This window comes from Dermacentor silvarum, chromosome 1, assembly GCF_013339745.2.
Source record: "Dermacentor silvarum isolate Dsil-2018 chromosome 1, BIME_Dsil_1.4, whole genome shotgun sequence".
Classification (NCBI taxonomy): domain Eukaryota; kingdom Metazoa; phylum Arthropoda; class Arachnida; order Ixodida; family Ixodidae; genus Dermacentor; species Dermacentor silvarum.
In genome coordinates, this window is record NC_051154.1 from 77505497 (window position 1) to 77530429 (window position 24933).

At 43.1% G+C, this 24933-nt stretch overlaps 1 protein-coding gene across 2 annotated transcripts; it reads right to left on the reverse strand.

Annotated features, from left to right (window-relative positions):
- On the reverse strand, window positions 1-24933 carry LOC119430997 (protein IMPACT-B). Of its 2 annotated transcripts, XR_007467692.1 has the most exons (10): window positions 24638-24933; window positions 24402-24524; window positions 24288-24340; window positions 23952-24014; window positions 21828-21991; window positions 8484-8587; window positions 6655-6728; window positions 6480-6573; window positions 5138-5407; window positions 1-375 (listed from the first exon to the last, which is right to left on the reverse strand). XR_007467692.1 is itself a non-coding variant. In XM_037698469.2 (9 exons), exons 1-9 carry the CDS (start codon window positions 24674-24676, stop codon window positions 5210-5212), a joined length of 912 nt encoding a protein of 303 aa, XP_037554397.1. In that variant the 5' UTR covers window positions 24677-24933; the 3' UTR covers window positions 1-5209. The 2 variants fall into 2 exon arrangements, 1 of the variants encoding a protein (XP_037554397.1); XM_037698469.2 differs by having other exon boundaries at window positions 1-5407.

The window sequence follows — 24933 nt, forward strand, 5'->3', positions numbered from 1 at the left end:
TGGGTAGTTCCAATTTTGTGTATTTATATACTCAAAAGGCACATGCACATATTAAAAGTACAAGCACCATTACACAACCCACAAGACTTGACAAGCATGATGGACAATACAAAGTCGCAGGAGTTGAACTCCACACAGTTAGAAAATTCACAACAGGAAAAGCGTGCAGTCTACTACAAAACACCAAGTACAGGGTGTAGTAAAAGTGTTCCAAAGTATGCTCTCCCCAAGCAATTGAAACTGACAAACTTTCTACAAGCTTCATGGTTCTCAAATGCAGCTTTCATTAGAATGACTATCTGCCCAATGGCACCAAAACACTTGATGGCCTTATGACCACTGTGGAGGTACAACATCCCAGTGTCCTGGCATTTGCTGCAATGCACACAATAACTGTTAAATTGAGATATAAATTTCAAAAGCAAGGCTTTCAACTGAAATATGATCCATGTGCAAGAAATCTAATTCTCTTCCAAAATCACTTCTGCAATAGGGAATGCGAGGCTGCATAAGGTGCACTGTACCTGAATAAAAATAAGCACTTGTCTTAGCTCTGCAGCAGTGTACCAAGTGAAGAAAGTTTAAGCAAGACACAACAAACTTGCAACAATTTGGTGGTGTACTCTTAAGTTGTACAATGTGAGATTGCTACAAGTGCTACTAACAAAAAGGTGCATGCCATTTTGTGCATGCACCAGTTTGAAATATCTTTCACCTTATAAGGGCTGGAAGAGTCGTGACATTTGCTTGCCATCACAACTACTGATGAGTGCTTAACACTTGTATCAGCTGAAGAGAACCGTGGGCATGTAGTGCCTTAAATAACAAATTTCAACCCATTGGGCAAGTATATGAAAACGTCTTTATTAGGTCTTTTCAAAGGATACTTCTGCTCTGGAGTATTTTTCCTCCACCTGAAGAGACTGGGAAGTAGGGTGGGGTACCTATACTCCATTTTGCAAGTCATTTGCAGTACTGCCGAAGGTACGAAGCATGCACAGGTATTATCCTTGTGCAGCGGAATATAGTTCCAGGCATAACAGTCCAATTATTGGTGGGATAGAGAGTTTTATTTTTGCTTGGTACATGATATGTTGTAGCGATACGCGAGATGTTAGCAGCTTTGCGTATGCACTTTGTATGCCGCGAATTACTGTGGCGGTGAGCAGACGACACGGCGCAGATGAACACATCTTGAGGGGCATTCAGTCTTCCCATTGGCAAGAAGTCGTGCAGCTTGCACAGTGCTGCAAATGACTTGCGAGATAAATGGTAGAGGAGGGTGATGCAGGAGTTTGGCTTCTCTCCTGTAGCTTTGATGGTGATTGAGAAATCGCTGCACGATACCTACTTGGGAATCGGGATCCTGGATGCAGCTTGGAAGGGGTGGCCGCGCCACTATGGAATTTTTGGATAACTTTTACCCAATCCAAGTAGGTGTGTGGCCATTAGGCAGGCAGTTACTACAACAACAAAGACCATGGCTTTACGCAAGCTGAGTTTAAGGCAGTACGTAATTACAAGAAATTCCATCAATATTTTTTGTGGCCATTTCTTAACTGTATCTGACTGTCGCATAGTTAATTTCCCTTAATCTCGTTTAAAAGTCTAAACATATAGGTACCCATTCACTAATACGGCAGGACAAGCTTAGTACCTCTACCATAGTTGGATGTCAGATAATTTGTATTGGAAGGACTCACAGGTAGGTAGATTACCTATAAGCACAACTTGTTTTGCTGAAGGTGCTAACGGCGAAATTTGTGGATCCGGCGCTTTTTACAGTCCGAACATCCACTTACTCAAAGCAGTGTAGAGAAGGCAACATGAGTATAGCACGAAGGAAGTCTGGAGAATGCTGCAGAGGGGGAGGTATGTAGCACAATAAGAATGGCAAGTAAGAGAGAACATGCATGGGAACTGGACCTGTGGCTTTGTAGATGGAGCTTCTCAAATATCAGCCCATCGTTACCCCTTCCAAGCCATCATATAGTCTTGACAGTCATGGCAGAATAGGTTAGGCTGGACTTGGAATGGTTATATGAGCACAAATACAATGTTGAATGTGCTTTACTGTAAGTAAATAAACATTTCAAGATTGTATTTAAGTGCCCCCTTTATAAGTTCAGATCAGCACAATGAAATATTTTGGGCAAATAAAATTTTGTTTTACAGCAAAGTTGAGACTGACTGATTATGTATTTCAAATTGGGTCATTTGACTTGAGCACACTGCAACATAACTTTTTTTTCTTTATATATCGAGTACAATGCTTGTGCCTGTATATTGTCTGTATTGTACACCCACTTCTGTAAAAATCCCGACCATAGGATTGACAGGCTACCGAAACAAAGTTCAGCAGGTGTTACACTCATAACACAAGAAGGCAAAAGTCTGCTGTACATTTGGTAATACATGAAGTTATACAATCGGGGCTAGACTTCTTGCAAGACATAAGGAGCCGCAATGGCAAGTACACGTGTGGCACTAAGGCGACCTCCTGAACGCCACATATGTGAACCCTTAACATAGTACCCAAGTGCAGCATGTTAGTGTAAGCACTAGGCCACACCTTTAGTCAGCGAGATGGCTGCGACGTGGTGTGTGCAATCACGCATGCACTAGGCACACCTTTATTAAGCCAGAACCTTGGAGCAGCCGTGGCTTCAGGGAAGCGTGCTCGTCTTGCACCCCAGAGGCCCGGGTTCGATTCCCATCCAGAACAAAATGTACCAAATTTTCTTTTCAAAGTCACTAATTTACTTTGTTTGCAGGAACCTCCCTGAGAAATTCAACGTCAATCCGAGCATTTCTTGTGGCATTGGCCATTTTTCGTCACGGCGCAGTTTCGTCAAAGTCAACGCCAACATACACACCTTAAAAACTAACAATACCATGGGCACTATAATGTAAAGCTACTCCAATCTGTTTCTATTCCATTTTTGCCATTAGCCCTCCACAATTGGCCAAACTTTTTTTCCACGCCCACTCCGCCTGTCTATCAAAATGTTTTCGGGCTCTGCCACGTGACATTGCAAAACCACGAAAACTCTCATCGAAGTTACATGTACACACTAAAGATGCATTAATATGCCGAAGAAAACTAAAATTTGTTCAGAATAGCTGGAGAGTGCCCTGCTCCGAAAGGGACAGAAGATGCACCGATCGCTGTCGCACTGGCTATGCAGAGCTGCCGACGTGAATGGATTTGTTTACGTGTAATAAATACTTTTGCATGGCAATATAATGTTAAGTCCTTTTACATATATGACATCACGCTGCCAACTTTTCTGTGCTGAGTACCCGTTTTAGCATCATTATTAACTCCCTGTTGCATGCCGCCGTGACTTTCTACCAGCCACCACAAGCTAAGCAAGGGAAAGGGAACCTATTGCACCACTCTCCTTAGCGGTTATCTACTTCCACCTGCACTAGCTCGCCCCCACCAAACCCGCTCTACTTCTGCATGCTCCTCGCCTCTTGTCAGCCAATCAGATAAGAAAAACCTGTCAAGATAGCTATTCGCTTTGAACAGCAATCAAACGTGCCCTCCTATAACCGAGGAGAGCGTTTGATTGGGTTCAAACAATGCTGCAGGTCACTGCCCAGTGCTTGCATTGTTAAAGTAAATTTGGGTGTCACAAAATTAGAATAACATCGGAATGGAATAGCTTTACATTATAGGACCCCATATCTCGCTCAGCTTTAACCACACTAAAGGAGTAAGTTGCTCTCTTCAGAGCTAGTACATGTTCCACTGCTGCGCACTGGAAAAGTGAGCCATTTGTAGTTTGTGGTCGAAAGTTACAGCCACTGCTATAAGCCGTTAAAGCTATTTTTAATTACTGACACTTTGGACTGACAGCCTAAATGAAAGATAGAGATGTACAGACAGTAAGTTAGCCACAAAATGCATACTGACAAAGAAGCTATTACATAAATTTCTTTTCGTTTGTTTATATTTGTCTCTCTCCCCGAGTACTTGAAGCTGCAGTGTCAAGAAAGGGTGGCATAGGGCAAGACAACTAGGCATTGAAGCACAGGGACGAATGCTTTGCAATATTGTATAATGTAAACAGTCAACAAGTAACATCACAGACTCATTTGGAAACATTTAAAAGCAACAAATAAAAATATTCTCTGCATCAATAAAAACGCTATTCTCTACTGACGGTAACTAAACAAATGACTTTGGAACTTTTGCAGTGCAAATTACTTGCCGCCAACAAGCATCATAATAATAATGCTAGGCTCTCAGACTATACCACATTACCATGTGATGTGGAGTGTGAAGTTTACCACCTCAGAAACCATGCCTTACAGGACTAGGTCACAGACAATACTGCAAGCAACTGTTGTGAAAGCCCTTGTAGAGAAATTAACTTTCTACAAGACAAAAATACTCTACAAATGTGCTGTTATCAAAACATGCTTTCAGTTTTCCCTTTCCCAACTTTAAGTCTGCTGCATTAACTGCTTTTCTTCTATGCCTTTTCACTGCACTCAATTTTAAAATCATTTAGACTTATAGCACTGTTCCAAGATATTTGAGATCTACATATTGACTGCACACAACTTATTCACAGCACCAACACAACTTTCTTGTGACAAGCTGTGGCTCTGCCACAATTGAAGCAGTGCTCAATACCACTATGCAGCACATACGAGGCTCACATGTGCTGAAAGACTGACAGTCAAAGATAAATTGTGCGCCACGTGCAATATGGCAACGGCTGAGACTACACTTGCAAATTACTTGCAGAAAGAAATTGCAGTAAAACAATGTAGATTCAGTGATGCTAGCGCTGCATAGTAAATTGCTCACGTATGAAACTAACAAAAAACACAGGCACTTACACGTCTCATTTCATGATTACGATAGGTAACACCTTAAAATATTTGGTAAAAAGTACCCAATAAAATCCTAATTAAATGCCACGGCTTGTATGTTACAAACTGGCTAAGTAGAAAAACAGGACAAGTCACACTACTTATGCATATTGCAAGAAATCTGTCTTGAGCCCTTCTCAGCAACACTGCTTATAGCAGCCTTTGATATGGGCACAAGCATTACTGGACTCTAGAATGAAAATCTCTCTAGAGTATTTCAATCACCACTGGCACATAATTACCTAGCCTTTTCTAGTGTCAAACTATGGCAGTGGCAGTGCCTGGCACTGATTAGAAGCCTGCGTTCCAAGTATGCCGGTCACATTTTCTTGCTCTTTGTTCTCTTGTGCTTTCCTCCTTTGGTTTTGGAATCTGGTGTTGGCACCTTTTTGATGTAGCCCCGTCGCTCAAGGAGATCTCTGGCCACTTTGTTGATGTGCTTAAAGCGATCTGGACCGAGGTGAATTCCTCCATACCAGCGAGTGACAACTATGAGAACATTTGTCACGTCGAGAATCTGAAAGAGCAGGAACAAGCATTAGCTCTTTTGAGGACGGGCAGGAGGAGAATTTTAAAAAGCTAGACCAACAACAGTGATGCAAAGCTATATGCAACAGTTTTAATGTGATTAACATTCTTAAGGTACTTCACGAATTTTGCAGGTATGTGTGTGTGTGTCCGTCCGTCCGTCTGTCTGTGTCTAATCATTTTCCCAGCAACTTGGGGCACTAGCTAGGCAGTCCATAGTCTAATGGAGTAGCGCATCGGGCTGCTGTGCTGAGGGAACAGGGTTTGAAACCAACCGTCAGAACAATTTAGGTAACTGGGTATGTGCCACTACACATGTGCTGCTCTTCAGTGACAAAAAAAAAAAATACTTTATAAACTTTCTCCAGTGCTTGACGGAATCGAGCATGGACTTTGTGACAACATCGCTAGATGGCGCAGCGTTTTCTGGGAAACGAGAGAGGAGCCCGGCTGCATACACATTTCGGCGTTGGCAATTTGGTGTGTCGTTATATCGATTTAATGGCATTCACATTAGTGTCGACATCGATTGTGAGATGGGTTCTGCCGGAATTCTTTAGTAGTCAAATGGAACAGCATCACCACGTGATGCACATGTGGCAATATGCATTTAATTGCAATAACAGTGCACAGTAAGCTTGGATGGGGATAATCGAACATTGCTTTGGTGCAGACAAGGAACAGCACATACTACAGGAACATAGAATGTGAAATGGCTTTACCAAGCCACTTAAGAAATGCAAATGAGATTTTACATTAAACTTAGTTTCAACCTCCATGTCAGTGCATACAAGCATCACTTTAGGTCATGCTGCCACACAGATGGAAACAAAAGTAAATGAAACATGGCATTCTAGTGACGTAACTGTGATGGCATATGAATTGTTCAAAACACAGAAACAGCAATAGACAAATCTAAATTACTTGAGCACTTGCACATGAGCTATATGTCACCTGAATTCTAGGGTATTGAGCGCACCATAGCATCAGAAACTGTTCCATTTACTTTTAGTTCCCCTTGTGCACAAGCCTTACTTGCTGGAGCTGTAAGCTGAACTTACATCTAAAAGATGAAGAAGGCGATTTCCTGCATATGTTTCCCCATCATCCTCGGAGTCCTTGCAGAGCACAGTGCGTGGCTCTGTTTGAAGAAGGCTAGAAAAGAAATGGCTGCAATAACATTTTGTGAATAGCCATATGTCCTCCCTAATATTGTGAAATGATGAATCAGCATACCGATATGCCCAAATGTTGTGTGTGGCTTCTGCAATTTTTTTGTTTGTCTTCAACTCATCCAAAACTTGTTCAACCTTTGAATGAAGAACAGGCATACCATTGCAAGTTTTTATGGGTAGAAAAATAATAAAGCAATGTGGGGGAATAAAAAAGAACAACCAAGTTGACTAACTTTTTCACACAACCTAACATTAACATTTAAAATAGTATACTTGGTCTCCAACTTGCATGACTCAAGTCTTTTGAGCAACCAGGCTGCAGTTAACTAAGCAATTAAATGACGAAAACAAATCAGCCGGAACAAGACAGTAGTATGCAACATGCATAAAAGCATGTTAGTACTTTAAAGGAACAAAAGTACTACAGGAAGCTTCCGCGAGAAGTATACTGAGAAACATCCCGATGCCAACTATAGCACACACAAGCCCTAAGCATACAGGGTGTCCCAAGTATCATGTACAGAGTTTTAAAAAAAGCACAAATTATTATACCTGAGTAAGACCAAGTGGATGTTTTTGGACTGCTGTTGAGAAACTGCCAGCCATATTTTTGTGTCTGACAGCCGATTATTTAATTAAAAGTAATTATCTAACATTTTAATTGTTCCAACAGTGGTAAATTAGGTAATTCTACGGAATTGCAAGACAGGTCAAAGTAAGCTAGATGTTTCCAGCAAGGTACACACTGTGTGTTTACATTTTCTGGCAACTAGTGAAAGCCTGTGAAATAGTTGTTAAGCCGCTAGCAATTTTTTTTTTTTTGCTTACATTCGTTTGGTTAATTAGAATTGATTATCTGACTGGTTAGCTACTGCCCTAATTGACAAAACATTATTTCAGAAGTTGTAGACAGTTATTAGAAACATTAAACTGGCACCTTTTCAACAAGGTGCAACTAGCCCTCGAAACATGAAAAATACAATGACTGATAATGCGTCCACCTGCATCAGAAAGCAGCACACTCAAGCAGGCTCACTGCGAAACCTCTCTCACACACACACAAAAAGAGGTAGAGTTAAAGCTTAATCTGTTACGCCCCTCCCGAGACAGCATGTTGCCTTGGTATTGGTACGGAACGAGCACCAGTTATTAATTGGCATGTAATAGAAGAGTGCACGCGCAGTTCTCTTTTGTGTTACAATATCTTTTGCAATACCTTCTGAACCCAGTGAGTCTGTTTGAGGGTGTTGCTTTTTAATGCAGGCGGGTGCATAATCACACGGTATTTTTCACATTTTGAGGCCTTACTTCTTCAGCTGGAAGAATTAAGCACGCTAGTCGTATTTTTCTGAAAAGCTGCCAGTTTGATGTTTTTATAGCTCTCTACAAGTCATTGATTGGATTCTTGTGAATTAACACAGTAATTAATGACTTAGGTAATTCAAAAATATTACTGGCAGCTTCTCAACTTAACTGTAAACAATATTTACATAGTTTCGTTCACGCAAAATGATCCTTTTTTTTTTTTTAAGATTGGTCCACGTAAGCTGCAACACCCTGTAATATACCAGCATAAGCGATCGCTGACTTAGGTCAACCCCCACTGTTACAGCTGAACAACAATGAAAATATAAAAGTGTCAGTACCATGCACACTGACTTGCACAGAAGCTGATAATAATTTTTAGTTTTGGGAAAATTGTTCGTGTAGTCATACATAACATGTGTAGAACATGAAGCAAATTGAGGAAAATCATACATAACACAAAGCACGAGCCACACTACAAACAGAAATTGCGACAAACTATGAGGATTTTTTCCCTAAAACCAACACGAAGCAAATTTTCATTGAGATATGCCAAACAAATTTGTGAACTAGCACAACACACACCTCTCTCACGCTGTGAACTTCAGCAAGATGACCTTGGAATACACTTCTACGATCCTCGAGTGTTCCACCGTGGAAGATATTCAAGCCATCTCTGAGATCTAAGGCTGAAATCAAAGCAGTCGATCAAAAGCATGCAGATTTAGGTAACAATCTCATTTTACTGCTGTCACCAGTAAGAACATAAGCTATGTTAACAGCCTGCAATTTGATCACTTTGATCTGCTTAGTTTTGATTATTGAAGCTACTGTTTTTTTAGTGGAATGCACTAGCAAGATTGCTGCAGCAAAAGCTTTTGCAATTTAACAGGCATGCTGCTTTCAACACCAAACCGAGTTAAACCTTTGTCAGAAAAGTTCCAGGACAATTTTTTTTTTTTATTTCCGAGTTTGCAATACTAAAAAGGAACAAAAGTTGTTTTATGCTAGCTGGTATGTTTTCTTACTTGACATGACCTTGGCCATGTTTCCGCGCAAACTTACTAGGTGGCATGACGGCGCTTAGCAACACATTGGTCGGGTTGTTGTCGCATTAGTTAAGGTGACAAAATGGATGCTGATTGTGAGCAAAGAGTGAACATTAAGTTCTGCGTTAAGCTCAGGAAAACCCCTAGTGAAACGTGGAACGTGACTAAGCAAGCATATGCAGGCGAGACACTTGTATGAGGAGGCTTCTGCATGCTCCCTGACCTGACAACCCTTGCTTCGCAAGCTTAAAGAGTGGAGTAAACAAACTAGGTGCCTGCTGCAATGAGTAGAAACAAACGCTTCCTGTACAATAGGAACTTACCCATCTTCACATTTGCAAAGCTACTGCTTTCTTGCATAGCGCGGGCATCACTATGGCTAGTTTTGAGTGCTGGGCCCCTTTGTTACACCCAAGACCCCTTTGTTACACTCGAGCCCCTTTCTTACACCAGCCTTTGTGCCACGCGCATCTGAAATTTACAGCTTACGTGAAATTGTTACAATGTTTGTGAGGGTTTTGCAATAGTCCTTGCAAATAGTGATATATTTGAGAGCAGTGTACAATAAATCAATTTGGTGTGCTTTAGATGTGTAATTAGGCTCTGTTTAGAGAAATGGGATATTTTTGATTGCCGAGTTAGAACTGTAAATCTCCTAGTGTTTTTTTTTTTTTTCTTGACATTTTGTGATTTTCAAGAACTTTCCTAGAAAAACGGACGGCCTAATCTGCTTGCTGCAGTCACTAGATATTTACTTTTTTTTTTTAAGTACGTCATATTTCATCAAAATTGGTGCTGTGGCTGACAAGAAAATCTGTTTATCCATTCCCATGTATTAAGATAGGAGCTGTTTATTGAAACGAACTCGGCCGCAAGAATGTGTGTTCAGTAATAGTCAATGAGCCAAACAGAAAGGCAAGAAATTAATGTTTGTAGGTTTATTCGACTTATTGAAAGACTGCTGTGGCTACTAGTGTATCTTGTAAAAATTTAGAGAAAGGTAACAAGGCATGGAATGTGGCAAAAAGAATTCGTTCATGGGCTAGTTTGTACATTGCTCTTGAAAACTGAATAGAGTTAGAAAATAGTTGGAATTCAGCACCCGCCTACGTCATTTATGTTCCTTTGTGTCCTGTCCATTTACACTGCACAACTGAGTTTTCAAGACTGGAATGCGGCACTGATGCATTTATGCCACCGTGGATTCGGTTATGCTGTGAAAGAAGAGAAAATATATGAAGAAACGACAGGACAGGAAAGAGCAGTTTCTGTGATTTGCCTGTTGCTATATATAGTAGTGTGTGTGTGTGTTCCCCCCCCCCCATAAATCTCACATTCGACTGGTCATTTCCAAACATTCCTGCGCATCCTAAAGGGCCCCTAAACAACCTCTGAAATTTTGTTACACATTTCAAATAAACATGTGCATCGTGTACACCGTGCCATGACAATCATCTTTGGCGAACGCAGCACAGCTATGCGGCAACCGGTGATGTACATGCAAAACACGGCGATACAGTATCATGTTGCAAGTCTGGCAAAGCGCCGGCAGGCCTCCTTGTTTGCTTGCAGTTCTTCTATTCTATTTGTGCAGTGGGTTGTTGGGCCTCTAACAACATATTTTAAACAAAACAGGCAGTGAACGCATATCATCCACAACATAGGGTCTATTGTGCGTAGGCAAAAAAATTTAAGTTGGAGTCGTCGTAACCGGATGCGGACGGTGTTTTGAAACAATAGCACAAAAAAAGAAAGGAGAAAAAACATTGAAAAAAAAAAAAAAATGCGCGTGATGTTGGTAATGGTGTAGTGTCCACGTGCGATATAGAAGAGTAGATGGCGAGGATAAAAGGCAGCTCTAGGGGAGATACGCGAAGGAGAGGGAGAACCAAGTGGCGGTCTGCATTCTTGACCATTAAATACCTGTAACTCTGCTTTTACGGCATAATTTTCAAACATTTTTGAGACTGCATGTTCGTTGTAGACTCGTATACAACTGCCACTATATAACAAATTTTGACCTCAAGGTGGTGTAGGGGCCCTTTAAAGGTTGTTTTAACAAATCAACATGAAAACAAGCACAATGTAACAAAAACCACATAATACATCTTTGTTGTTACTATCAGAGCGCTCGGAAACAAGCAGTCGAATATGCCCTAAAGCTTACCAACTTCAAGCGCTGTGTAGCTTCTGTGATATTAACCATTCTAAAAACATATTCGTTCCAGCAAATAAACATCGTTAAGAAAATTTCAGCGCATGACGGTGTATCACACTGCAATATGCACACAGATTATTTTCTCAGTTGAGGCACTGGCGTAATGTAAACACATGAGCACAGCTGCTTCTTACGCAAAGTGTCGTAATTTGGGAATGTCATGCTCAAATATTAATGCATATTAATGGGACCTTTGGAGAGACAATACATGCCCTTGCATGTTTCCCACCACGAACAGAAAAATAATGCATAACAGAATTTTGCATACCTGGTGTGTGTTAATAAATGCAAGCTTTCAAGACGAAGAAGAAAAAAAAGAAACATGCCGTTCACACTGAGACAACCTTTTTATGCCTCCAGCACCTCAAACTGGGGGAATGTATAGTCACTGAATATCCACTCCTGCGAGTTGTCCACCACTGTTCTCGCAAAACTTTAGTTGGCGAAGAGGCAAAGGGGATAAACATGGCATAGGGCCTTCCTGCCATGTTCAAGTATCTGCCGAGAACTACAAGTACTATGGTGGCAAGGAAACTTTAGCCTCCTCTGTCGCCGCCACATTACATTGCCTCCGGGGCCTATCTGCGCCATGACTCTTGCGGAGTAGGCCCTGTAGGCCCTCCAAAGTTGCCTGACGTTTTCAAGACACTGTTTGGTACGTGGTAGCTGTTAGTGGCACCTTCATCACAATCGACCCTCACCACACGCTCTCCAATCTACTCTCTCCCGTTCACTCTGTGCACTCAGCGGCTAGGAATTATTGCTTGCACATCACATGGTGAAGGCTTATTTCCCATGAGCCTTTCCTATATACTTTTATGACTAGGCTTCAAGATGGTCACGTGACGCTCCCTCCCAGCCGTTTCCCTTCCACAGTGTTTGGTGTTTGCGTTCAGTATGGACGGCACAAGTGGACAGCATGTTCAGCATGGACAGCACATGTGGATGTCAGCAGTAGGATAGCTGGAACTGCACATCTGCACTTATGGCACGTAGTGTCATGGACAAAGCTATTGTTGATTCTGAGGACCGAACAGAACTTACAAAATTCTCAGCGCCCAGCGCGATGTCCGACAACTCAAAAATCAGAACAGCGAGCCAGAACATCTGCAGTGATATCATGAATTGTAGTTAAGAGATGGCATTATGTAAAGTTTTCTTTGTGCACAATTCCAACAGCGTCCACTTTTGTTCACGAGGCAGGCCTTCATACCACAAAGAACGAGAAAGGACACATTTCTATCCTTAGCTGCCTAAAACACACCCGCGCCACTCAAACAAGAGCACGTGGGCGCTCCACATGCACAAACACACAAATAAGAATTTCCATATTCTTTTAAAGATCCATCTAGCCCATACTATCCTTAAACGAAATACTTGAAGCATTGCTAAGATCACGCATCATACTTGTTTCTTACAAGACATTGCGATGCAAAGGAAATAAAGATCTTTCTTGTATGTTTAAGACTCTTGTGCGTACTTCATGAATGTTTTCACATGTGTAACCTGTCGCATATTAGTCTCGTATGAAGGTCTTCAATAATTTGATGCATGAATTCACGAGAAAGCCTCAGCGAGTGGAAGCCAGGCCAAGTAGATTAGCCCGAGTCTGATGAGTGAGTCCGAGTAAGCCCGGTCGAGTAGAACTATGGTGAGCCCGAGTACAAATGAGTGCGGTTGAGTAAAATTTTGATAATTCTTAGTCTGAGTGAGCCCAGCTGAGTAAAATTTTGGAGAGCCTGAACGAGTTCTATCATTTTACCAGCCTATGCTGGCATGTATACTGTCCTTGTATATTCTTGGGGAGCATATACAGGGACACTAAGCACATACAAATCTGGGCACCACTACTGCGTCTGGTGTTTTGCAGACTGTTGCCACAGGCTGATATTTATAGCAAAAGGACCCAAATGGATCTTTTCCACACTTCTCTAGGTTGGCTTCTCAGCAAAGCTATGCTGACCCCAAGAACTCTTGCCCACACACTACAATCTTATGTGAAACTCGGAGCTCTCACAGTAAAAACCTGCTGCTTTCTGTTTTCTTCTTTGCTTTTGTGGCTTCGTGGCATTTTGCACTTCGAGGCAGCAGTTCCCGAGTACAAGGTTGAGACTAGAGCACTGCATGGGCCTGATTTTTCGGCCCGGGCGTACATGACCGAGACCGGCCCGGGTCCGTGGTTCCAAGCCCGGGCCCGGGCGTTCATTACTAAGCTTAGCTAGGGCCCGCGTGTGCATGACCAGGCCCGGCCTGCAAGAAAAAAATTCTTTTTTTTTTACTTACGGATTGTACCGTATCTGTCAGCCTCACCTTCTCGAGGTTTAATCAGCTGCAGCATATGAGCAATAAAAGGCCGAAATCTTTGTTTCTCCCACGGGAACATCAGTAATCCGGCCTATTGCCTGTGCTACTATTTTTCTGGTGGTGCGCATGCACTTACCTTGATTTGTACGATATGGTTCTATGATATGTCATTTAGCTTGCAAATATACAGGGCGTTTCATTTTAGCTGAACCAAATTTTTAAAGATTGCTTGTGGCAGATAGCACAGTTATAATCCTTGATCTAAACTACTCGATGAGTCGCAACCATTACTTCCACGAGAAATCAAAACGCCTAATTGAAGAATTACCATAATTACGCTAATTAACGTTTTAATTATTACTTTTATGGCACATCTTTCAATCTACGAATTATAGCAGCCGAGTTCGCAAGGCGTATCCACTTGGAACGAATTCTCAGGACTAAACCAGTTTCGAGTTAATAATTTTCAAAGTGTCCGACGAAATCAATCAAATCAAATCGATTTATTGTCCAGTTTACATGCTGGACGGTCTTTTTGGACTAAAAGCTACATATGTAGCTTGATGTGACCCATAAGACCAGGCAAGGCAAAAGTACAGCAAACAGTGTGTACACATGCACAATAATTCACATATATTTCCAGGTATCGCTGGAATTCCTCATAGACGAAATAGCTATGAACGGAAAGACAAACAATATTTGCGTCACGGCAAGTTAACAGAATTGGAAAAAGTTTTAACAGAATGCATTTTAAACAACACTACAATAACAATACTAGCTATACAAAACAATGCAACACCAGCTATACAACATAGCATGAGACTGAATTTTACAAGATAAACATTTACTAAGAAAACGAAACAGGATTTACAATATATACTCAGAACCATACACAAAGGCAGAATAATAATCACATCAGATACATTACAAGCGACCAGAGTGTCAGCTGAGTTCTTTCTTACTGAAATTACCGCCATTTTTGTATCTGTTCAAAGTGAATGGTAGGTAATGTATTAACGACTGATGCTTATACAGCGAAAGCTCATTAATTCGCACCTCATTAATTCGAACTTTCGGGTTAATTCGAACTGATGGTCATGGTCCGGCCACAATATAGTATAGGCGTATATGGGTTAACCAACTCGTTAGTTCACGCGCGCATCGGCTCCTCTATCGATAATTCGAACTGCGCGCCGCTGCGTGGTGGTATTTGATACTGCCGCCGCAAGCTTTCAAGGCTCAACGATAGATGGCGCGAGCGCAGCGGCGTCACTGCGTCACTTCACCAAGAAAGCATTAAGAGAGGCAGTGAGCAAAATGATAATGGACGGTAAAGCCCCCGACGGGTGGAGACTGAGCAGGATGAGCATGATATATAAGGGAAAGGGGGACAAAGTCGACATAAACAACTACCGTCCCATAACAGTGACGTCAGTGGTTTACAGGGTGGTGATGCAGATTATAAAGGACAGACTGCAGGCATGGGTGGAGAGCGAGGAGGAGCTGGGGGAGCTACAAAATGGGTTATGAAAGCAAAGAAGGTTAGAAGATAATCTGTTCTCATTGACACAGTGTATTGAAATAGCAGAAAAGGAGCACAGGCCCCTATGGCTTGCCTTTCTGGATATCAAGGGAGCCTATGACAGTGTAATCCAAAAGGATTTGTGGGACATACTGGGCACTCTAGAGGTGGAAGATGGAGTAAGAAATCTTATAAAAGATATCTATAAAAGTAACAAGGTGCTTATAAAATGGGAAAACAAAGTATCTGGGCCTATAGAGATACAGCAGGGGCTTAGGCAGGGGTGCCCTCTGTCACCTCTGTTGTTCATGCTGTATTTACAAGGATTAGAGAAAAAATTAGAGAGGAGCGGACTTGGCTTCAACCTTTCCTATTTCAAGCAAGGAGAATGGATTAAACAGTCATTACCAGGACTGATGTATGCGGATGACATTGTACCAGTGGCGCACCGACGGGGGGGGGATTCGGGGGTTGGAACCCCCCCCTGAGGCCGACTAAACCCCCCCTTTTGTTTAACCCCTTTTCTTTCCTTACGCATTTGAGTACTGCAACTAAGATGTAAGACGCGCAATTGTCTGCACACTCGCAAAAAGCCCATTTTTTTGACAATTTCCCGTGAAGAAATCGAAATTAGTGCTGTTTAGATGGTATTGGCAAACTGTCAACCCCCCCCTGGCAGAGATCCTGGGTGCGCTACTGCATTGTACTTATGGCTGACAGCAAGGAAGACTTGCAGAGATTAATGGACATCTGTGGTAAAGAGGGAGATAGCTTAGGTTTGAAGTTTAGTAAAGAAAAATCGGCAGTCATGACTTTTAATGATAATCAGGGCAGCGAGCATAGGATACAGGAGGTTACGCTAGAGATGGTGGATAAGTACAAATATCTTGGAGTGTGGATAAACAATGGGGCTGAGTACCTAACGGAACATGAAAAATATGTGACGGCTAAAGGTAGCAGAAATGCAGCTGTGATGAAAAATAGGGCACTGTGGAATTACAATAGGTACGAAGTGGTGAGAGGGATTTGGAAAGGGGTGATGGTCCCTAGTTTGACTTTCGGCAATGCGGTCCTGTGCATGAGATCAGAGGTTCGAGCAAGGTTGGAAGCTAAGCAGCGAGGGGTAGGTAGACTGGCTCTGGGAGCACACGGAAATACACCAAATCAGGGGGTACAGGGTGACATGGGATGGATGTCATTCGAGGGCAGGGAAGCCAGCAGCAAGATAGAATTTGAGGAGCGATTGAGAGAGATGGCAGAAAAGCGGTGGGCAAGGAGAGTTTTCAGTTATTTGTACATGAGGAATGTTGATACAAAATGGAGGAAGCTGACCAGAAAACTGTCAATCAAATATTTGGACTGCAGGAGGGGTGCAAACCAGGAAACAGCGGTTAAGAAAAAGGTTAAGGAAACAGAGAGGGGTCTGTGGAAAACGGGGATGCAGACGAAATCAGCACTGGGAACATACCGAACTTTCAAGCAAGAAATTGCCAAAGAAAATATCTACGATAATTCTAGGGGAAGCTCTTTGTTGTTTGAAGCCAGGACGGGAGTATTGTGGACTAAGATGTACCGAGTCAGGTACCAAGGCATAGACACGTTGTGCTGTGCGTGTGGAGAAGAAGAGGAAACGGCTGAACACCTCATACTTTTCTGTAAAGGGCTTAACCCTACAGTGCAAGGCAACGGGGCTGATTTTTTCAAAGCATTGGGGTTTAGGGACAGTGAAGGCAAAATAGACTTTAAGCGGGTAGAAATAACCAAACAGAGGTTATCTGATTGGTGGATAAAATCAAGGCAGGGGTGAAATTTCACCCACCACAAAGTACAAATTATGTTAATAGTCATGGCTAGGTGGCGTATGCCACCGCCCGATTTAAAGGGTTCAGCCTCATCCATCCATCCATCCATCCATCCACTGTCGTCATTGCGCTCGCTCTTCGCATCGTGTGGTGGTTCGTGCCGGACGTGTCTGCGTAGTCTCCGTGTCCTTTGTGTGCCGCACATTCAGTCGCTAGGCCTCGTGTACGTCAGAGCTACGAAGTCGTTCGGTGCCGTGTCGCTACGATGTGACGCTGCTCACAGCCTTGCATATGTTGGTGCGGGCCTGGGATCAGGTCACGGCAACAACTGTTGCCAATTGCTTCCGCCACAGTGGCTTTTGTGTGACCAATGAGGGCACAGCTTGCGAGCCCAACGAGTGCGAGGCCGTGGTCATTCCTGCCGGATTGCGGGATGCGCTGGAGGACGTGACCTTCGACGACTACGTCGATGCAGATCGCTGTGCAGCGGTCTGCGGCACAATCACCGACGATGATATCATCGTGCAGGTGACTGGTGGAGAAGCGCCCGTCGTCGATGTAGGTGCGGATGACGAAGAGAATGATGCACCCACGCGGCCCTCAGCTTTGGAACTAATGGAGGCTATGCGTGTCGCGCGTTTATTCTTCAGCTTCGAGGAAGACGCAGAGGATGCTTTCTGCCACGTTCGCGCGTTGGAAAACAAGGCTATGGCGATCGCATTCAAAGAAGAGAAACAGACAGTGATCACGGATTATTTTCGCAAGTAAATATTTTGAGTGATTTTCCAACAACCCGGTCTCAATTCCTGCTGTTTTTTCAATGAATTTCGTTAGTTCGAACTTCGGTTTAATTCGAACTCACTGGGCGTCCCCGCGAAATTCGAATTAACGAGCTTTTACTGTAGAGTGTTCTGAAGTATGGAATTGACCATATCTCAGGATTTCTTGTGTTCGCATTATTGCGAAGACGCTCTAAGGAGGCTAATTGTTTTATGTAGTTCCAAGCTAATTCTGACATGGATGGCCTAATGGATGGTCAAAACGCCTAATTGAATATTTAATATAATTATGCGAATTAACTTTTTAATTAAATTTTTACGGCACATCATTCAATCTACGAATTATAGCCACTGAGTTCGCAAGGCGTATCCACTTGGAACGAATTCTCAGGACTGAACCAGGTTTAAAATTATAATTTTCAGTGTCCGACGAAATGCATGGGCGTTCCAGTTAACTTTTAGAGGAAAACGCTGTTTTATACATTGAAGCACAAAAGTAACTGGCCTTAGCGCTAAAATAATGCCATAGTATCGACACTGGTAATAGTGCGATCACAAAAGTGGTAACATGGAAATGGTTTGAGGAGTGGTTCTTTGTATAATTTATTTTTCCTTACGCGGAAACAATGTTTGTTTTTGCGGAAAAGAAAAAAAATTAGCGTAGCTTGCACTGGCGGGGCAATGCTAAAGAGACAGCGGAGATGATGGGCACCTAGCTAGTCCTGGCTTTTGGGCTAGACTAAGCACTACCAAGTCATCCCCAGCATTTCCCGTAATTTATTTATTATTCATTGATTATCGATTAGCTATTGATTGGCTATCAATTGTCTATTGCAAGATATTGGCCACGTATTTGGGATAGGTTAAGCACTACCAAGTTATCCGAATTGATTGATTATTGATTCATTATCAATTAGCTATTGATTGGCTGTCGATTGGCTATCGTAAGGTATTGGCCACGTATTTCGGCTAGGCTAAGCACTACCAAGTCATCCCCAGCATTTTCGGGAACTTATTGATTATTGATCGATTATCGACTAGCTATTGATTGGCTATCAATTGCCTATCTATAGGCAATTAGTCCCCACCATTCTTAGCTAGACTTATCATGGCTCAGCTTTGCTAGTTCACAGGTGTATGTGCCATTGCGCTTGAACCCTTTCTGCACTGCTGCCAGGATCGGCCCACATTTTTGGATTCGGCGGACACATTAGGCCCGGCTGAAACAGCTCCGCTGTTAAAAACGAGAACTTCATCTGTTTTACTATTTTCTTTGATAAGATATAGTCATGTGATAAGATATACAGTCAAGAGAGCGGTGTGGATCTGAGAACAAACGGGGATAACCTATATTCTAGTTGACATTAAGCGGAAAAAATGGAGCTGGGCCGTCCATGTAATGCGTAGGATGGATAACCGATGGACCATTAGAGCTACAGAATAGATACCAAGAGAAGGGAAGCACAGTCCAGGACGGCAGAAAACTAGATGGGGTGATGAAGTTAGGAAATTCGCAGGTGCAAGTTGGAATCAGCTAGCGCAAGGCAGGGTTAATTGGAGATCGCAGGGAGAGGCCTTCGTCCTACAGTGGACATAAATATAGGCTGATGATGATGATGACAGTCATCTTGCACGTGTCACTTCAGCTTGGCACAGAATGCACTGAACCATGCAATGCATAACGGTCGCGTGTGCTCGAAGGCCTACTTAGGCCCTTCAATGAGGGGGCCCGAGTCTGGCCCGGGCCCGTGGCCTCAAGCCCGAGCCCGGCCCGGGCCCGTGGCTTTAAGCCCGGGCCCGGCCCGAGCCCGCCGACAAACGCTTCAGACGGCCCGGCCCGGGCTTTCGGGCCGGCCCGGGCCCGTGCAGTGCTCTAGTTGAGACTATTGCTCCCTTTCAAGGGGCCCCAGCACAAATAGTGGGTAAGGCAACCAGGAATGGTTTGCACAAACATCTGGCATTCTTGCGCACCCTGCGGTTCTAAGAGGTAGACGATTTCTATCGGCATCGCCTTTAACAAACAGTCATCCAGCCTGCTTGAGCTAATCATGTTTTACTACATCTTAGCAGTCTTGCATTTTTGCCAATCTCTCCTCAACAAAAGCTGTATCTCTAAATTGCACAGTTACCCACGCCTGTAACGACCCCAGCTCTATCGATCTCTTCGCAGATTTTTTTCTACCAATACTCTAATGGGGGTGGGCGAATATTCGAACTGAACATTACACATTTAATATTCATATGGGAAAACGAACTATTCGGTATTTTCGAACATTGAAACTAACCAAATATTTTTAAAGAACCGATGGTTAAATTCTGGTTACCGCTCTCTGTCAGCAAAAAAAGTAATGCAAATTATTAGAAGTGAAACAACGACAACATTTTAGAAGCAATGCAGAAACAAAATGCACGATTACGAAAATAAAACAGTGCATTAGCAACAACCAAAGAAAGATGACACCAAGGCACTGAACTTACAACTTTACTGGGCAGTGCAGTACACATATACATGCTCATGAACAACATCCAAACTGCACATGTCTGTAGCCTAACACATTATCATCAGTGTCTAGAGCTTGATCTGAGGAATTGAAGTTCTTTATAAAGAAGAGGAAGAAATGGAGCTGGGCAGGCCATGTAATGCATAGGATGGCTAACCGGTGGACCATTAGAGTTACAGAATGGATAGCAAGAGAAGGGAAGCACAGTAGAGGACGGCAGAAAACTAGGTGGGGTGATGAAGTTTGGAAATTTGCAGGCGCAAATTGGAATCAGCTAGTGCAAGACAGGGGTAATTGGAGATCGCAGGGAGAGGCCTTCGTCCTGCAGTGGACATAAATATAGGCTGATGATGATGATAATAAAGCTAACACACAGCTCGTTTAATCTATGAATAATTTCGGCTTCTATTATTTCACGCACATGCTTGCTTTAATGTTTGATTACTTCGGCTTCGTTGAATAGTGGCTGACATGCAAACTTGTCACAGTGTAATGCAAGAAAGCCTTCCTCGCCCTTTCTTACGTTGTTATTATGCTCCCTGAATCCTTCGTTGACACATCAGCCCAGTCTGTCCCACCTACTGCTTACCACACCTTAAAGGAATCTTGTAGACTACACCTTCAATGCAATCTTGAAAAACAGTTCTGTGCTTCTTTGAACATTCTTTTTGGTCATTACAATCACTGTCGGACTAACTCAGCCTGCACAATAAAGACAGTTCTTGGGGGGCAGAGAAAACAACTGATACTCGCTACCTTTGTGCTATTCTCTTTAGATTATGGGACACCACGTGAATATATGGTATAACAGCTTTCTTATTACTAGAGTCTCTGTGCGTGATTCTGGCTGTCTCGTCAGTTTTTTAAGGAGCCCCAGGGCCGGTATTTTGTAGCGATGCCTTATGACTTATTCTATACTAGTCTTATCATCCACCGCTCACGGCCGGCTGATCCCATTGATAACGCGAGTGGACCGTCGCTCTGACCACTGACAAAGCGCGATAAGCGCGAAAAGGCATTAGCACTGGAAAGGCATCGCTACAAAATACCGGCCCTGCACATGTTCAGGATAACTTGCTTTCGATAATCTTTCCGACCGACACTGTCCAGCAAGTGTGGTTATTCTTAAACTCAAACAAAATGTTGAGAAGCTGCACCTGACAGCCAACCGTAGCCACATTTCCTTGCCTTTTATGTGCTACTGCTTCCCCCCGTCCCTTATTCCTGCCGCCTCCATAGCACCATCGCACGTCCTTTGCGGCTACTGAGATGTTGACTTTCTGGCGCCGAGTGGCTAGTGTTAGTAAGGGGTAGATAATTTTTGGCTGTGCCAGCAGTTGTAGCTTGGCCAGCAGTTGATGCAGACTGAAGTGTTACGGGTTCATGTCAGTGGCAGGAGCCACCTGGTTACCACACTAGTGAGGCAGTCCACTCCATCAGTCCCAATGTCTTCAGCACATCACCCGGATTACCTTCAAGAAGCGTTAAGTGTAAGAAGTGCCACGAGTTTACATCGGAGGAGGGAGAGGTTTATTCACCGCAGAAGTGCGGCAGTCCAACACATTTCAGTACTGCAACAAGGACTTACTGATAGCAGAGATATTGGTGGAACTAAGTGCAGTGCTAAGATGTTATATATAAAAAATGTGATTTATCATTTCATGCAAGCTTGCTCCCCCTCTTTTGTAAGTTTTAGCCCCAATAATGCCAGTTCAAAATCTGTAGTCCCCATCTTGTAAAACATTGCACTTTACCTGAAGATTGATCAGATTCCAGTGTCAGCTGGTCAAAGGGTTCCACCACTTCAGGCGCTTCATCATCGCTGACAGCTAGTGATTCGGACTCTGTAGCATCTTCATCAAGTGCTTTGCGAGCAATCTCAATCCAGTCGTAAAGGATGTTTTCACCCAGATGATTACTGCAATAAGATATGTGTGTTGTAATTTATGCTTGCCAAACATCACAAATGCATGCTAAGGAAGCAAATATAAATAGAAAATTAATTGTATTGAACAGCAGCCTATTCATCATGCAGAAAGCACACACAGCCAGTCTTACAAAAAAAATGCACTTGCTGTGAGCCAGAGGCACATACCCTAACCCTAATAAAACTTGCAACAGTCGTTGAGGTAAATCAGGAATATTTACTAAGCAAAAAAGAACATCCAAATTAGAAAGGCAAAATAAATGAGATAATAAAGAATTTTGTATAGAGTAAGAAATATTCGTAAGCTGCCACAAACTTCTCACATCTAGACCTTATATACGACTGCAGATATGCTTCACCCCCTCTCTGTCCAGGTTCATCAACCCCTGCTTTATGGACGCCTTGAGGGCGTTCTTGGTATTGTGGCATTCTGCATTGACCTTTGCCTCAACGACACCCTACACATAGTAGTTGAATGGATTGCAGTCGGTGCAGGAGGGGGGGATGGGGGGGGGGGGGGCACAAATTGGGAGACCAGTGGTAGGGCACGTCGTCACAAAGCCACAATTGTGTCTTCCTTGCTTTTGTGTACCAGAGCCCAGTCCTGCTGGAACACATTTCTTTCAGCAGCCACTTTGTCCATCCAGGGTTTCACAACTGTCTCCACTATATTGGCATAGCCATCAGAAGTCACCCTCACTGCTCACCACAAACAGCTCCACCACAGAGGAGGAAAACTTGGTATACGTGACTGTGGGTACGCAAGTCACATTCTGGCATACCCAGCAATCATGTTGACGGTTCACCATCCTGCTTTGACAGCAGTTCTCATCCGAGAACATAGGGAAGCTAACGCTGGTGTTCCTTCAGGTCATTCAGGAAAACCTAAACCTCCAGCTTCCTGTCAAGCTCGTTCTCGGTTAACAGATGGCAGTTTCTCAGTACAAAAGCTGCGTACTGCAGGTCTTCAAGCACTGCTAAACTTATTCTGGACCTCGCCATGGCCATTGCTTTTGTTTTTTATGGGGTTTTACGTGCCAAAACCACCATATGATTATGAGGCATGCCATAGTGGGGGACTCCGGAATAATTTGGACCACCTTGGTTTCTTTAACGTGCACTTAAACCTAGGTACATGGGTGTTTTCTGCATTTCGCCCCCATCGTACTGAGCCCAAGGTCTTGGTTAATTGTTTGCTTCAATTCTTGGCAGAATTCTGCTGTTCTTTCGCAATCTATTTACTTTCTGTGTTTGACTCAGTCACAGTCAAACACAGAATCTTCCTGTATGTTGAATTCCCTTGAGTTTTCTTGTAGCCAAACAATGCGGTCATTTGCTTACACATCCTCCCGGTGTGAACCAATCCAAATATCACCACCCTCCTGTAGTATTTGTGCTTTATTGTTCAGTGAGGTAGGACTTGCTTATTGTTCTGTGGTTCGTCGTTGAATGACATTTCAGCACAAGTCAAATTTCCTCCAGTAACTTCACTACAATGCTGCCAGGTTGAATGTGAAAAAGCTCTGGATTTATCTCAACGACCCTGTAGAACGCCCGAGTTGTGAGTAAATTAACAGTGCCTTGATACATCAAGTGCATAATTCTAGTAATGCAAGTACTGGGGCCGGTTCTTGGTTCCCGTTGTGTCTTGTTTTGAAAATGAACATGAATGTACACCTCAACAAATTCAAATAAATACATGTAATTCCAAAACTTACTGTGCTTTGGAACACTCTCAGCACAATATTGTGCAACTCATGCTCAAAAAGTAACAGTTCATTCAGTTCACGTGGTGTGTGTTCCTTTCCTTCGTCCAGTGGCTTTCTTGCACTGTAACTTTTCTAATAATGCAATACCAACTGGCCCACCTATCCATCCTATATTTCAGTTGATTCAGAATTTATGATGCCATGTAACTGCACTTGACAACAGTATGTCAAGTGTGACATACTAAAAATGGTCATCCAGGGCAGCCAAGAGCCTTGCTTTCCTCTCCTGGGTCATCCATGGCGCGCTAAAAAAGAAAAAAAAGAAAAAAGAATGAAGAGGAAAAAAAAAGGGGGGGGGGGGGGCATCCACAGATAATAATTACATGACATCGGGCACGCTAAAGGAGTGCCTATATACACTCTCTGCTCAAAATTAAGAATAGTGTAGGCATTTCCCAGCAAATTGTTTTCGCGCAACATGCACATATGCCAGCAACTGACAATACCCTAAATGTTAGCTGCAACGACAAGTTCACATATTAACAGTCAGAAGCTTTGGTACAATATCATGTACTTACCTTATCTCGTAAAACGGCGGTGCTTCCGACGGGTACTCAGGTGGCAGTGTAACCTGAAATTTGTCAGAGTTATCAAGACAATGACCACCATATGCGCTTAGGGTCGCAAACTACCTGAAAACTCAGCTTGTCGCCGGAGGATTCGCTGCACAATACAATTTTGTAGACGCGATTTGCAGCATCTTCCACCTTCCAGTCGTCTTGATATATTGCACTCAGCGCCTCTATTTCGTCAGCCTGAAGTAACACAAAACCAATGAAGATATACACTTGAGCTGCTCAATAATAACGCTTCGGCATGAATACCGCGATGCGTTGGCATCGCTTGATACTGCCATTAAGCAACTTACTTGAGACGAAACGTTATCTGCTGCGGCCACATGATCCATGCCGTGCGACTTGTCCAGAAAGCAATCGCGCCGATGTAACAAGTGACTGACAGCACGCACTGTTACTGCTGTTATCTTTCGCAACAATTTTTACTGCATACCTCGAGGTCCATACAGCTGTCGCTTTGGATGGAACTAGTGAACCTCGACACACGAACACCGCAGCACAAAACTGAAACTATAGATGTTGCCGCGCTGAGCCGTGCGTGCGCAAGCGCATAGCAACACCTAAACTGCCTGAACCCCCACACCCCCCA

Coding starts and splice junctions, on each gene's coding strand:
- LOC119430997 (XM_037698469.2), bottom strand. CDS start 24,676: ATGGATCATGTGGCCGCAGCAGATAACGTTTCGTCTCAA. Junction 24,015..24,287: donor CCGCCGTTTTACGAGATAAG/GTAAGTACATGA, acceptor TTTCTTTTTTAG/CGCGCCATGGATGACCCAGG. Junction 6,574..6,654: donor CACAACATTTGGGCATATCG/GTATGCTGATTC, acceptor TTTCTTTTCTAG/CCTTCTTCAAACAGAGCCAC.